This window comes from Mycteria americana, chromosome 5 (genome assembly GCF_035582795.1).
Source record: "Mycteria americana isolate JAX WOST 10 ecotype Jacksonville Zoo and Gardens chromosome 5, USCA_MyAme_1.0, whole genome shotgun sequence".
NCBI lineage: Eukaryota > Metazoa > Chordata > Aves > Ciconiiformes > Ciconiidae > Mycteria > Mycteria americana.
Window position 1 is genome coordinate 54,884,647 of NC_134369.1, and position 14,763 is coordinate 54,899,409.

Here is a 14,763-nt window from a genome sequence, read left to right on the forward strand (position 1 = left end):
GAAGTGACAGAAATTTGTACATATGAGAAACATAATTCTAATATATCACACTTCATGATAAAGTTTAGTTTGATTTTGTTGCAGAGTGTAATTAAAAATAATTAAAAAGTATGCAATATAAAGATGCTTTGTGTAAGTATAAGGCTTTCTCTATAGCCCTCAGCTCTCACTTATCTTACGTAAATTATAGAAAACGTGTAAATATGTGCTCATCTACAGGTGGCTGTACTAAAATCTGCCAGTGTGCATGAGATAGTCTTATGTTTGAGTTTCAGATCTCTCAGAACACAAGTTAATTGAAGCTCATCTAAAACCTGCAAGAATATGTAACATTTAATACATATTTGGAAGAGAATACTTAGTTCTTTTCCTCCCAATTTCCTAAATATTGATACTTAATTGTGAAGACTGGCAACCAGAAGAAAACAAGTCTCCTCTCAGTAGTCATGTGGTGTATATGGGAGCAAAGTGGGGAGAGGGACTGCAGCTATCTTTCCTTTCTTCACTAGGAGGTACCTGCAGAGATACATGATGACAAGGAGGTAGTCAGAGACACAAATATTAGTACTTGCCTTATGTACATGCAATCATCTGATAGTCAGTTGCAATGCTTAGCTTGTGAATCTATCTTATGTGTATGCCCTGCAGTTAACTCTGCATAAAAACTTGTTCTTTCATAACTTAGTCTGATTGTCGAGGCTTTTGTTGGTTCAGTGTGGTTTCAACATACGATGTGACAGAGTAGTCTTAGGTGAAGATAATGGAGAACTAGAAATAGACTAACGTTTTTAGAAACTGAATTTTTTAAAGTTTGTCTGCATTTTAAAATGCATACAGAATACAAACTAGATGAAGTGCTTTGAAATGTAACTGAGCATTCCTAGGCCTCGAGAGGCTCGGTACACTCTAGCTATTGGAATCCGGATTTAATACTGCCAGTGTCTGATAGTTCTGTTTCTTCAGGTTGTTTCATGCAGTTTGATCACAAAGTTAATGACACTTACTCTGGTAGAAGTTAAGACTTAGAATTATAGAATTGTTTAGGTTGGAAAAGACCTTTAAGATCATTGAGTCCAACTGTTAAAACATTCCTGGCAGCGGTGGGATTCGAACCCACGCCCCCGAAGAGACTGGAGCCTTAATCCAGCGCCTTAGACCGCTCGGCCACGCTACCCTGGTGGACTTGCATAGCACACACTTAATATTCCCAGTCTTAAAAACTCCACTAGCTCTGTGGTTTGCGCCTTCTATTTTCTGCTGAATACAAATTTGGAAGTGGATCGTTCCTCACTTGCCATCTGTTGCCTGCCAGTTTTTGTCTGGTTTTTAAAATGCTTCCAGAACTTATGCTTTGAGGTTGGGCCTTGGCCTGGTGTGCTAATGCAGACTCTCAGAAATATGCTGAATGGTTGTTGTCAACATAGCAGCAGCTGTCATCACTTACAATTTTAGTGTTTAGGGAAAAATCAGCTGATGCTGACATTAGATCACAAGCTTCTATTGATTAAAAAATAATGTTTATAATAAAGATTGTGTCCTGTGTTTGAACTGCATTTCCCTTTCTATCTCCATTTCTATTTCTCACCTCCTACATCTTCACTCTCACTCATGTTCAGCTTGCTCTTTCAGCTGCTGGGGATTCCTTTCCAGAGGCTGAAATAAAGCACATCTTTAACATGTAAAACATGTTGAGAGAACCCCATCACCCAACAGTATGGAGTTCTGGGAAGCATGTTGCAGTAATTATTTTGTTTGAAAAATCCTGGAAGTGTCTAATGGAAAGCTTTTTAAATAAATAGTTCTTCCTCAAAGCTTCTGTGTCTGATAAGGTTGTTACAATTATATCTAGAGAATCAGTCACAGACAACTAACAATAGTATTTCAGATTCTGAAATGCTGTATTTGGTGGTGAATACTCAATGGTAACGAGTAAAATACTCTTTTATGGTTCCCTGTGGGGATGGGTGTATGAGCTGAATCTGGATTAGAGAGCAGCCAGCCATTATGTGTGTGTGTGATCATCAGAACTGAACTGCTTAAATTTTTCCTGAGTTCAAACAACTGAACATAGCACCTTCAGTCATAGCTCAACTTAGACCAGAACCAAAATAAAGCAGGTTAAGCTCTTTGACTTTAACATCCAAAGTAATGTAGTACCACTTTCTTCTTTGATTTCTCTAGTTTCAGATGAAGTCTTCTCTCCTGTATGAAATAGAGTGGGGGTGGGGAAATAAATATAATGTAGGTAAACCAAGATTTTATATGTGGACTATAGGATGTTAAATCTTGCTTTTAGTGTTCACAGAACTGCTACAAGGTTTTTAAACTCCAGTGGTAACAACACCCAGAGACATATTTTGCAAGCCAAGGAACTTTGGGTTTAGATACCTGAATTTGTCACTGTGGGCTTCTTACAAAAAAAGTTCTGATACAGTTGAGTAAAGCTCTGTTTTTCAATAAATGCACCTCAATGTTGAAATGTCATTTTGTATTCTCCTGGCCGGAGGAGCATGGTCACTGTCATGGTCATCTTTAAGTCTTTACTGTCCAGACTAGTGAGCTTTTAAATAGTTTTGCTGAAGAATGGGCTTTTTTCTGTTTACTGGCATGGGAAAGGATAGTCCTATAATCATCCAGTGGAATAATCAGCTGTCTCCTGTAGGAGTTACTTCAGTAGTATCAAAATACTGTAGCGATATCAATGTTAATTCCCACTCAAGTAGGGATAGCAATTCTTATCTCTATCTTGTGTGATTTTTTTTTTTTTTTTGTATAGTCTGCAATCTGCCTTGTGTTTGGGGCAAAAAAGGCTGGAAAGCAGAATTTTAAAAGCTATTCAGCTTCCTTTTCACATTCTTCCTCCCACTACCTACTTTTACAGTGTATGATGCTAAGGCACTAATAGAATGCACAACAGCATCTAAAGTTTCATAAGTACAAAAAAAATATGCTTTCCCAACTAAGAAATGTATCTCTTAACATTTCAAAATGTATTGCTGTGAGCAGCGATCAAAGAACGAAATATAGCTGCAGAGTGAAAAATTCTGAAAGAATAGAATATGGCTGAGGAAAATTTACAAAACAGGCAGAATTTTTTTAGGCAAGATCCTGCTGGTTTGTTTTTTGGAAATGGCAATGAGAGCTGTCAACATCCACGAAGTGCTCAAAACAGACAAAACGTGTGACTTATTTCAATTTCTGTGTGATCTTCTGTGTGAAGATAGACACACGAGAGTTATTTTTAGAAGTATGTGAATCTCCTCAGAGAGCCTTGTTGAAGAATGTATTCCATAACCTAGACTCTTACTCCAGGATGTTTTGAGGAAAACTGAATATCTCTTCTTAGATTAGCATTTCCTGAATGGAAGATCTCTACAGGTTAAATTCTGACAGGCAAAACAATTTTGGGATCAAGTGATGGAGTCCAGTGGGGTTGGAGGACAGCATCAGAGAAGAAATAAGACTCTCAGAGGAGAGGAAAATATAACTGGTGACTAGTGAGGAAGAACAAGGAAGAAGAAAGCAGAGGTGTAGAACAAGAGAAGGAAGCAAAATGCCTGAAAATAAACACTGAAGTAATAACAAGGCACAGAGGGTAGAAGAAATGAAGCAGAAACAAAAACATTACTGGGTTGAAAAAAGGATGGATAACAGGAAAGAAAATGAGATTAAAAATGTCTTACAAGTGGTGCTTTTTTCTTTCATGTTGTGTGAAAAGCACCACTGCTATTAACTTCAGAGTGGAATACATGTGGCATAGTTCTTGATACTTGAATTAAACTGGGATTATTATGTATGTACATGGAGCCTAAGTATGTGGTGTTCTACACCATGTGCTTTGATAGCGATGGTTATACAAATTTCAAAGTCAGATGGTGCCAGGCAACAGCTGTGTAACTTTGGTGCTCTTGGTCAGGCATGCATATAAAGTTAATTGTAGGATAAGAACCAACTCATGATACAGCAGAGAAGCCTTCTCTACCATTCCACATTTCTCTCGTAGCTGCATGTAGAAGACGAGAAAAGCTTACAGGCGCTCGGGGCAATCAAACCTCATACAAGCTATTTTAGTTTGCAATTTCAATGTCACCTTATCTAGGACTGCACACAACCCAGACCCTCCACCAACTAAAACCTGACACTATGAGTTGTGAAAAAAGCTCTTACCACTACTACTTACACAGTTCCTGTTCTTTGTGAGCTATAGCATCCTTGGCATATTTCATGTTCTTTCCGCTACAGACATAAGTATGATTATTTGCATTTTTACATGAAATTTCTATTAATCCCTGAGTGATTCAAGTTCATTGGAAGTAAAGCTGTACAACTTGATCGTTGCATTTTTTTCTAAGTAATTCTGAATTTTGTATTTTTTATTCAGTCAGTTTCAAACCCTTAGATATATATGAGCTTTTAAAAATAATCTTATATCTTTGCATTGGTTTCTTTTGAACGTATGGCTTGTTACTTAAAGGCTAAGCGCTACAAAAGGCTGTAGCTTGGCTTTAATGAGGTTTTATCAAAATTCCACTGACTTCATTGGCATAAGAAGGGGAAGTTTAAAATGGATTTTCATTCACGTGGTCCTTTAGTATGGACCCCTGTTCTTTCATTTAAAAGGCAGTGGCTTTTACTGAGTCCTTGAAATGATACACAGTGTTTCTTACATCATAACTAGTAGTTTCCTGTTACTTTGTGTCATGAGACAAAGGAAGCATCTGTATTCTGAAGGGGTTTATTGAACTGACTTGCTAGAACTGCTGTAATACAGCTTGACATTTTCTTTGGCAGCTCTCCCTTTGTTCTGTTACTGTGCTGCTTCAATATAAAAAAAAAAAAGGTGTAAGGCTGCTTTGTATCCCATGCTTTGTGTGGTCATGTGAATGTTGCTTCCTCCAACTTACAATGCTAACATTTAATGAAGTAAAACTTTAGTAAAGAAGAACTTACGGTATTGTAAAAATACTCTATATAGATGGGACTTATCAATTCAGCCAGTATATATGTTTGAATAAAATGGGATTATTTAGTGGTAATTAAGAAGCTTGCTTGTACTATCACAAAACAGTAATCCAGTAAAACTTGGACTGATGGATCCTATAGCTTGGATAAAGTGTAAGTTAATATTTGGACATGGCCCAGCAACGTGCGCTCACAGCCCAGAAAGCCAACTGTATCCTGGGCTGCATCAAAAGAAGCATGGCCAGCAGGTCCAGGGAGGTGATTCTGCCCTTCTGCTCTGCTCTGGTGAGACCCCACCTGGAGTACTGCGTCCAGCTCTGGAGTCCTCAGCACAGGAAGGACATGGACCTGTTGGAGCTGGTCCAGAGGAGGGCCACAAAAATGATCAGAGGGATGGAACACCTCTCCTATGAGGAAAGGCTGAGAGCTGGGGTTGTTCAACCTGGAGAAGAGAAGGCTCCAGGGACACCTTATTGTGGCCTTTCAATACTTAAAGGGGGCTTATAAGAAAGAAGGGGACAGACTTTTTAGTAGGGCCCATTGCGATAGGACAAGGGGTAATGGTTTTAAACTAAAAGAACGTAGATTCAGACTAGCTATAAGGAAGAAATTTTTTACAATGAGGGTGGTGAGACACTGGAACAGGTTTCCCAGAGTGGTGGCAGATGCCCCATCCCTGGAAACATTCAAGGTCAGGTTGGATGGGGCTCTGAGCAACCTGATCGAGGTGAAGATGTCCCTGCTCACTGCAGGGGGGGTTGGACTAGATGACCTTTAAAGGTCCCTTCCGACCCAAACCATTCTGTGATTTTAGAAAGAAAAATACGGTTGTTCAGTAGTGTCTTAGAAATAATAAATAATAAAAGCTTGATAGCCTTTAAACTTTTAGTCTATTCTAATCAAATTGTACTTGATTGACAATAGGCTATTGGAAATCTCAGTGTTAGAGATTTGCTTTTGTGTAACTCATTACAATTGATCAATGGGATCCAATTTCTCTGGAGAAGTGGCTAAGCAATATCATCTGCCAAAGTTACTTGAATCGCTTTAAATCTATCTGCCCTTGAATTGTATTGTATTATAGCTTTTTTTTTTTGTAGTCCTTAACCTTGTTTGAAATCTTCCGTCATTGTAATATGAGTGTAGACTTTGAAACTTTCATGCAAGTAGTTTCAAATCTTCATTAAATTTTTTTAGCGTACATGGATAGTGTTACCTAAGATACCTGAAAAGTGTAGGTTTGAAGACTTGTTTCTGTATCACGTGTTGAACTTTAATTCAGTTCATGAAACACACTGAACATCTAACTAATATGGTCAGGATGAAACTAAACAGCAAAGAGAAAATTTTTAAAGCTTTTCCCTTTAGTTAAATAGTAAACACCAAAGGTGTTAATTAAAAATTAAAATATTATTTTAAATTAAATTCAAATTCAAATTAAAATTTTATTCCAGTGTCCGTCAGCATTTATGCAAAAGAAGCAACTTCTTGTTGTATTGAGATATGCTGCCTATATGGTACTAGGAAAGACCTTTGGCAATTTGGATAGAATTGCTCACACAGGCGAGGCCACAAGCGTGTTTACCTAGTGAACATGGAAATAGGTTGGTGTATGTGTAAGGGACTGAGAAGGTAGAGTATGTCCAGTGTGGACCTACCTGTGGGGCCAAGCCAATGAATGTAAAAGAAAGAGAAGAGCCTGAAATAGTAATAAGAGAAGCTGAGTTCTTAAGACAGGAAGGAGCTTTAGGAAGTATCTAATCTCAGTAATGGAGGCAAAACATTTCGTTTATTAAAATAACTCTTACTGAGAAAGAATCTGTTGTGGGTTAGGTTTGTGTTTTCCCCCCAAAATTAATAAGTCTTTCTTCTGTATGTTTCCCTTCCTTCATAGGGGTTGGACAAAGGTTACTTTCACGTGAGAGGGAAACTGCTTTCAGAAAGTAATGATTCAGCAACGTATTTTCCTGTACCTTATGACCTGCCACCAGAACAGTACGGAAGCAAAGGTAAGGTGTGACTTCAGAAGAAAAGTAGGTGTATTATATATGGAGCAAACTAATTTCAGTAACTCTGAGTCATTTGAACACTGCTATGTTCCAAAACTTTATTTTAACATTTTTGTGGCATGACTGCATTGGAGATGATATCAGTCCCACATTCTGCTTGTGACTTCAAAGAAAGCAACTATAGAGTCTTTTGGTTCTAATTTTTTCTTTATTGTTGTTTAAGTTTTGGATCAACAACCTAAATATTTTTTCATTCCTCTTCTGGGATTCTTGTATGCATTAAGAAAATAGATATTCTTTATGGAATGAAAATGTTTTTCTGCAGAACGAATGGGGGAAGGAGTGTTGAAAGGAATGTTTGGAAGAGAGCAGGTATGAGGAAAAAACAATCCTCTGGAAGTGGGGTGTGAAAGAAGTACCATAGGGCAAATGTGAAAGAATTGCTGCAAATCGGAAGAAAGAAGAGTTGCTTTTGGTCCATTCTATATTTCATAGTTTCAGACTTCATTTTCTTGAAGATCTGTGTTGGAATCCTTCTTGGAGGGGCGGAGGGGGATATATTTCATAACACTTGAAGAGATTTACAAAATTTCAACCTTCTCAGCTTCTGAGACTCTCTAGAACATGCAAATCAGGAAAGTGGTAAGTAAGTGCTGCTATGGGGTGATGATGGCTCGAAAACCTAAAAATACGTTGACCTTAATGATGCTGATGCACAACCACCTGCAATATTTGGGAAGAGTAAATTTTTATATTTTTGTTCTTAAAACTAATACGAAAAGATTGCAACTAACTTCTTTTTTTGAGGAGCCATGATCTAAAAAAGATATCATCTACAGCAGAGCTTGAAATAATAGAGAGTAACAAGGAGTTCAGGAAAGATAGTGTTTATAGCCACTCAAATCTTTCTGTAGATTTTTGAACTAACAAATGATGTGGGGAGAAAAAATGTTTAAAAGCTAGGAAGTAAATAGACTTATAGAGTCCTGTATAGTAAATAACAGTAAAGACATATCATTTCAGGGTGACTGAAGTCCCCCAGCAGGCTCAGAGTCTGAGAGCATGATGCTTCCTGTAGCTGAAGTAAGAATGCTTCGGCAGCATCCTCTTGATCGGACAGCCTGTGGTAAACAGCAACCATGAGGTTTCCTTTGTTGGCTTGACCTCTGATTTTTCACCCATAAGCTCTCAACCTGTTCATCGCTGTTTTACAAACACAGGTCTCTGCAGTTAATCCACTTTTTTTTACATAGAGGGCAACCCCCCCCTTCTTCCTTGCCTGTCCCTTCTGAACAGTTTATAACCATCGATTGCAGTGCTCCAGTCATGTGATTCATCCCACCAAGTATCAGTGATATCGATTAGCTGCACAGTGGCTTCCCACTCCTGTTTGTAATCCATACTGTGTGCATTGGTATAGAGGCACTTCAGCTGGGCTGTTGACCGTGTCACCTTTTTAGGGGAACAAGCCCTAATTCTTTTGCAGCGTTTCACAGGTGTTTCCCTGTTGGTTCCTAATGCATCAGCAGCCCCTGGCTCTTCTGTGTTGCTCAAAACTCCATCCCCTTCCACCACTGAGTCTAGATTAAAGCCCTACTTACAAGTCTGGCCAGCTTGTTGGCAAAGAGGCTCTTGCCCCACTTGGTCAGGTGAATCCCATCAGCTCCCAACAAACCTGACTTCTCACAGGTAGATTCATGATCATAGAAGCCAAAACCTTGAGTTTTGGCACCAGCTACACAGCCAGGCGTTCACCTGTTCAATGTAACGCATGTAACTTTTGTAACTTGCAAAGGTGATTTTTCTGCTTTAAGAGCTTACTACTTACCTAAAATAATTCTTAAATGGTATTTCAGTTTTCCCAGAGAAAAAATACTGACTCAATGTAGAAATGATAATACAATCTATTATACTGTTTTATTTAGTGTAAAACACGCTGTCCATTTAAGTACTGTTAACGTTGTTTCGGGGAGTGGTGGCAGGGGTTGTGCCTGGGTTACTAGCTAACTAAAGGGGAAGAATACACTACAACTAACTGCTGTGCTCTGGGACACGTATGTGCTGTCTGCTTGTTAACTAATGCTCAAACTGATGGGTTTTGGAAGGTTTATCTAAAAGGTCATACTTATATTTTTGAAAATTTTAAAACAAAAGATTAAAAATTAGAATCTGTGTATTCTCAAATGTGTTACATATACTATTTTCCTCATGCAAAAATGTAGTTGTATAATGAATATTGTTCTTGTTTTAATTCCTGCATTTAACCTACTGTGTCGGTGAGTTTTATGCATATTTCAACTAAATGTAAAGATGTTTTTCCAAATAATTTTTTTCACTGTTTGCATGGAAAGCTTATTTCCATAGAGAACTCATTTGTCTGTAGTTCAGCTTTTGGGTCTCAGCTTTCTCCCGTGATAGGAACAGATGTCAGAATTCAAGTTGTCTAGGCTTTGGCAATGGAAGCAAAGTCAGCTGCCTGTGCCTTTTCACATCTCTTTCCTGAATATTCTCTTTCAGTTCCTCAGCCTCCTGGTGGAAAAGATGTTTAAAGAATTCCCATGTTATGGGATGGACTCATAAAATAATCTGTCCTTAACAATACAGTTATCAACTCCCAAAGTCTCTGGAGAGTGATATAAATAGATTTATTTTAATAAAGTCTTGAGAAGCAGAAGTGCAAGTAATTATCCTTTCCATAAAGAAACCATGCTGACTGATCCCTATAATTGAAGGAAAAAAGGCTCTGGGGGATTTTCCGTGAACTCAGATTCTCTAACCATGGGAAAACAAAGTACACATCACTTTCATATAGTCAGAAAAATCCTAGCAGGAGCAAGGAGAAGCAGGTGGAATAGTCAACAGATGGTGAGGAGCAGGGCCATACATTTGCCATGTGAAGTTCTATGTAGAAGACAGGTATACCAAAATACATGGGGTTTTTTGTGTACTTGTGCAAATTCGAATCTTGGATCAGACATACTTAATGTTACAGAATTATTAGTATTACATAATGTTACAAAGTGAAAGAAAAACATTTCCTTAGTTTGTGGAAATAATTTAATTGCAGAGATTCTTTGTCATTCTGTTACAATGTCTTTCTGTCATATTAATTGGTGTTTATCAGAAGGGACTGGACTTCAGCGTGAAAACCGTTACAGTAAAGTAAATGCATCTTGAAAAGCAATAAAATACATCTCAGGACATACAATGGTAAACTCATCAGTAAATGATGTAAATAATCTGTCTGGTTTCAGCCATAATAATTTATGAGGTTGATCCTCAGTCTTTTGAAGTCCATTAAGTGCAATAATAATGAAATAATTTGCTCCCTGTCCTACTTTTCTCTCACCCTATGTAACAGAGAGAAAAAAAAAATACAGAAGACTTGTCCACCTTTTCCTGGTTTGCCTCATTGGTCAGTGGGTTTCATTCTAAAACTCAGGTTTAGGCAAAACTTAAAAATAGGATCTCTTGGAGAAACAATCATGAAGATTTTCTTCCTCGTCTTCTTCCAAAGATTTCTAAAGAATATAAATTGAGATTGTTGTGAGACAGATAATTTCTTGGTTTTGCACTGCTTTTCTCTCCCAGAAAGATAGATTATCCTTCACTGAAACGTAATCATAGGCTAAGCTGTAGTCACTGAAGGATGTATTGATGTGCTTTAAGATGTCACTGGTAGGGTAATTACGATATATCACCTCTGTGGCACATAATATATTTAAAATTTTCCTGTTGCTTTCATTTAGTTTTCAGCTGTATTTCAGACTTGCACAGAGCCACATTTTACAATGCATGGACAGGTAAACTCCATCTGCATGGACCAACCAGAGTCATCTGATCTTCCTGAAGGGAACAAAGAATAAAATTTAACTGGGTCTCAAACCATAGCTGGTAGCAGCATAGTCATTTCAAGTTGAGATGAGGAGTTTGTAAGATTTCTTCTGTGGGAGAAATCATACCAGAAATATTTTCATGTCAAGTAGCTCATTTTAACTACATGGGATGATTAAAAAAAGCAAAAACCAAACAAACAAACAAAAAGCCACCAACAAACCACACTATAATGCTTGAAAAAAAAATGTTTGGACCTAAAAATTTCAGAAAGTAATGATTATGTGATTAATTAGCTCAATGAATCAGTGAATCTATGGTTTACATGTATTGTAAACCATATTGTTGTTGTATTATAGTAAGCTTCAGTATTTTGGGCTACTTCATCTGCTTTTTTTTCCTAGTGAGTTGCACTTAACTTTCTAGTTACATTTAAGTGTGATTAGATTTCTGCTTAATTGGCTCTGTTTTCTGCTTGTTTAGGGAGACCTCAGCAAGTGAAACATTTCTGAAACATTTCTCTGCATTATTCTTCTGCCAGATTTCAGATTTATTAATCTCATGCACTTGTTACAGAACTCTCTTACAGTGCTGCTGAAAGGGGGATGAGCTAAAAATATATTTATCAACAGTTCTTTGAGTTGTGACTGGGTTATAAGGCAGGAATTTATATAAGCTTTTCCTGAGCTTTTAGTTCAAAATGCTCTGGAACTGCTTAAACCCTCTGGAAGAGAATCCCAGAAAGTAGGGGGGTAAGTAATTTCTGATAAACAAGTTATTTCTCATTCAGTTTTCAGTGTATGTATATAAATCAAGGAAAGAAACTGGCTATTCAGTTGACTAATAGCATACAGAAGATATATGTATATACAAGAAAATAAGACAGGTTCCGGCTCAGTTCAGATTAATCTAGAGTGAAACTACGTATTACTCTCTATATATGCCAATTATATGAATTACATTAGTCTTTGGTTATTTGCTCTTTGTTCAAGATCTCTTTCCTGAGCCATTCTAACAATTTGTAAAAATGTATTAAAATGTATTTCATTATTTTCCAGTGGGAAAATCTATTTCACCCTTGGTAACTGGGGGCTAAAGCTGTCAAATCTCATGCTATGAGAGGCTGGAAGAATGGTGGGCAAATGAGATGGAAATTTGCTTTAATGCAAGTTGAAGCATTGTGGAGAAATGAACAGTCCACTTAACAATTCATTAGCTCTCTAGCTGAAGTTTTCAACCTCTGACAGCTGTGATTTCGTTTTCTTAAGGATGCACAAAAGGATCTGTAACATGTTTCACAGGAGCAGCTCTCTCCCTTGTGAAGGGCCCTGCTTATGGTTCAATATTCCATTGCCACACTTACGTGGAAGAGCAAATTGACCTTTTCCTTGTAACTTCAGATATTCAGTGCTTGATATTTTGTCTAGTTTTCAATGAGTGGGAATTGGGAGTATGGTGAAACTACTTTTGGTAAATATTTGTAGTGATGTCAGGAAACTAGTAACACTCCATCTCATTTATTACACATAAACAACTGTTGTGTTGGATAAAAACAAGAAAAACTTCATGGCATATTTGCCTGCAGCTCTGGTAGGTTTAGATATTTGTGTTTATCCTATTATTTATAGAATGGGGATAATTTTCATTTATCCTGCCTTGTGCTAGTGACAGAGTGCCTAAAAGAAGAGATCAGTGTTTTGTCCAGCTAAGCTAGAGGAATCCTTTATTACTCTGAGCCTCCCTTACAGGGACCTGCTGTATCCTCAGGAGTTCAGATAAGTTCTGAGAAAATGTCACTGTATGTGGTCTCTACCTTTCTCCCACCTTTGTTTTTTGTCTAGAATTCTCCACTTTCTCTGTCAAGTAATTAAAATATTTTTGAAGAAATTAAGAAAGAAGACTTATGGGGAAGTCATTCACATTTTTCAATAACTTCCTTTTTTCTAATTAATATTGCATAGCTACATGGAACCTGTGTACTTACTAGAGGTTGAAAGAACTCAACTGGCAGCATCCTATATAAATTTTTAGAGAACTTCAAGTCCTCTCAGTATGCTTAATGTGGTACAAACTCTTAAGAGAATACCCTTTCTTCTGAGAAGATGACAACTAGAAGCTAGTCCTGTTTCTAGTGATACTAATATGTTGAATAGAAAATACTTCACTTACTTAACACTCAGAGCAATGGTGTAAATGTAAATCTGAGTATGTTTAGAAGTTTAGTTTTCAGTTTTTTCAAGCAGCAAGTATACATTGTCATTGTAGTTCATATACCCGGGGCAGGTGGCGGGGAGTGGGGGTTGGAACCAATCTCAGTCTGTGTTGGCATCCATTTCCTTCCTAGGTGGAACCAAAAGCATTATTATTGACTGGTAAACCTGCAATTTGAGATTGAAGCTCTCTTAAGAGAGCTTGACATCAGACGCTTCCTCAGATGGTGTCCCAGAGTCCAAGTGTGACGTTTGAGTACACAGCAAAACGTGTTTTTCTTCAGGCTTTTTATAATGACCATGAAGAAATTAACACTTTGTATGAGAGGCAACTTGAGTTACAGAGTCACCATTTAGTTTGATCACTTCTATGTATTGTTTTGATAGGGTAACAGACTTGAAGACCAGATGGAGCCACTAGATTGTCTGAGCTGATTTGGCACATGTTGCTAGCCAGTTTCTTTGAGCTCAAAGCTTGTGTTTGGTTAAGAGGGATCTTGCAAAATATGCTTCAGATTCAGATCATTAGTTGAGAGCATCATCATGAGGTGGCAAATTCACCAGATGGTCAATATTTTGCTTCAACAGTTGGTCCACCCAAGAATTTTAAAAAGCACTTTATTTTGGTTATTCTTTTTCAGGATAGATGTATGATACCCAGTCTAGTTGTTGAACTTCTATGTGATTTGATCCATCTTGTGCAGAGTGTAAGATTTGTAGTTGAAGTCTGAGGAAATGTAACAGCATGTCATCTTAACAGATCAGAGTTAAGGTTGCACAGAGAACTTCTGCTTGGGCATTTTTCCTTTAGACTACTTCTTCCCAGCTGCTTTAAACTACCAGCACAAAACAGTTTTATTATGCAGGATATACATAGCTTGCATCTTTCTCTTGCTGCAGGGAATAACATGCACATTTTGCATCTGGCAGTTTTAAAATAAAGATTAAGATCATTCCTACTCTGAAGTGACAAAGGACCTTATTAATTTTTTGCAGATAACATTTGTTGTGTGCAACATGTATGTTATTAACTCTTTGCAAATTGCTGGTTTGAGCAATTGCAGTTGTTCACCTCCAATAGTCAGCTGAGGAGCAGAAGGCCATTTGTGGGCAGCAGATGCATCTTCAGGGCAAAACATTTAAAGAATTTTAAAAAATAAAATTATCTGGTAGCTGATAGTACTACTTAATATCTTGACAGATAAACTATATACAACAGTCTCCTGAACTCCTCTGTTGTTAACCAACAGATTCAGGCTGTCATAACAAAAAAGACTATGGCAAAGCTGAATGTATTGATGATACTAAGATAAAAGAAACCTATAGACTAGCAATGTAATTTGAGAGTTCCTTGGAAGGAGAACAGAAAAAGATCCAGTCTGGTATTTGGGAAATATGCACACAACAACCCATCTTACTTAGCAAGATATCTTTATAAATAAAATTTCTTTGTGCCTTTGATAATATTCAGATTTTTATTTCCCTCTGGAATCTTTTCAGATGAGTACTGGTATTTTGTTGTATAAAATTATCTTCTCATTGAGCACCATTGTCACATCTCAGTTGCAGTATTGCTATTGTCTCTCTTACCAATACAAGTTGACCTGATCCTCTCAGGAGAGCACAGTGTTTCATTTCGAGTGCTTGAGGACTGATTCCCCTATGACTTTTGTTTCACCCTATTGAGAAGTTCCTTCCAACAGACTTACATTACACAAAGGGGTACAGCCCCAGGGTTTTTTTTTTAC

At 37.5% G+C, this 14,763-nt stretch overlaps 1 protein-coding gene and 1 non-coding gene across 2 annotated transcripts in view; one reads left to right on the plus strand and one right to left on the minus strand.

The window, feature by feature from the left end:
• TDP1 (tyrosyl-DNA phosphodiesterase 1) overlaps window positions 1-14,763 on the plus strand; it is a 51,933-nt gene that overhangs the window by 32,706 nt on the left and 4,464 nt on the right. The window contains exon 14 of the mRNA XM_075503422.1: window positions 6,857-6,971. Coding sequence (XP_075359537.1) covers window positions 6,857-6,971 — 115 coding nt within the window. The remainder of the gene's footprint in view (window positions 1-6,856; window positions 6,972-14,763) is intronic.
• TRNAL-AAG (transfer RNA leucine (anticodon AAG)) lies at window positions 1,093-1,174 on the minus strand. Its single transcript has one exon. It is a non-coding gene; the product is annotated as a tRNA-Leu (tRNA).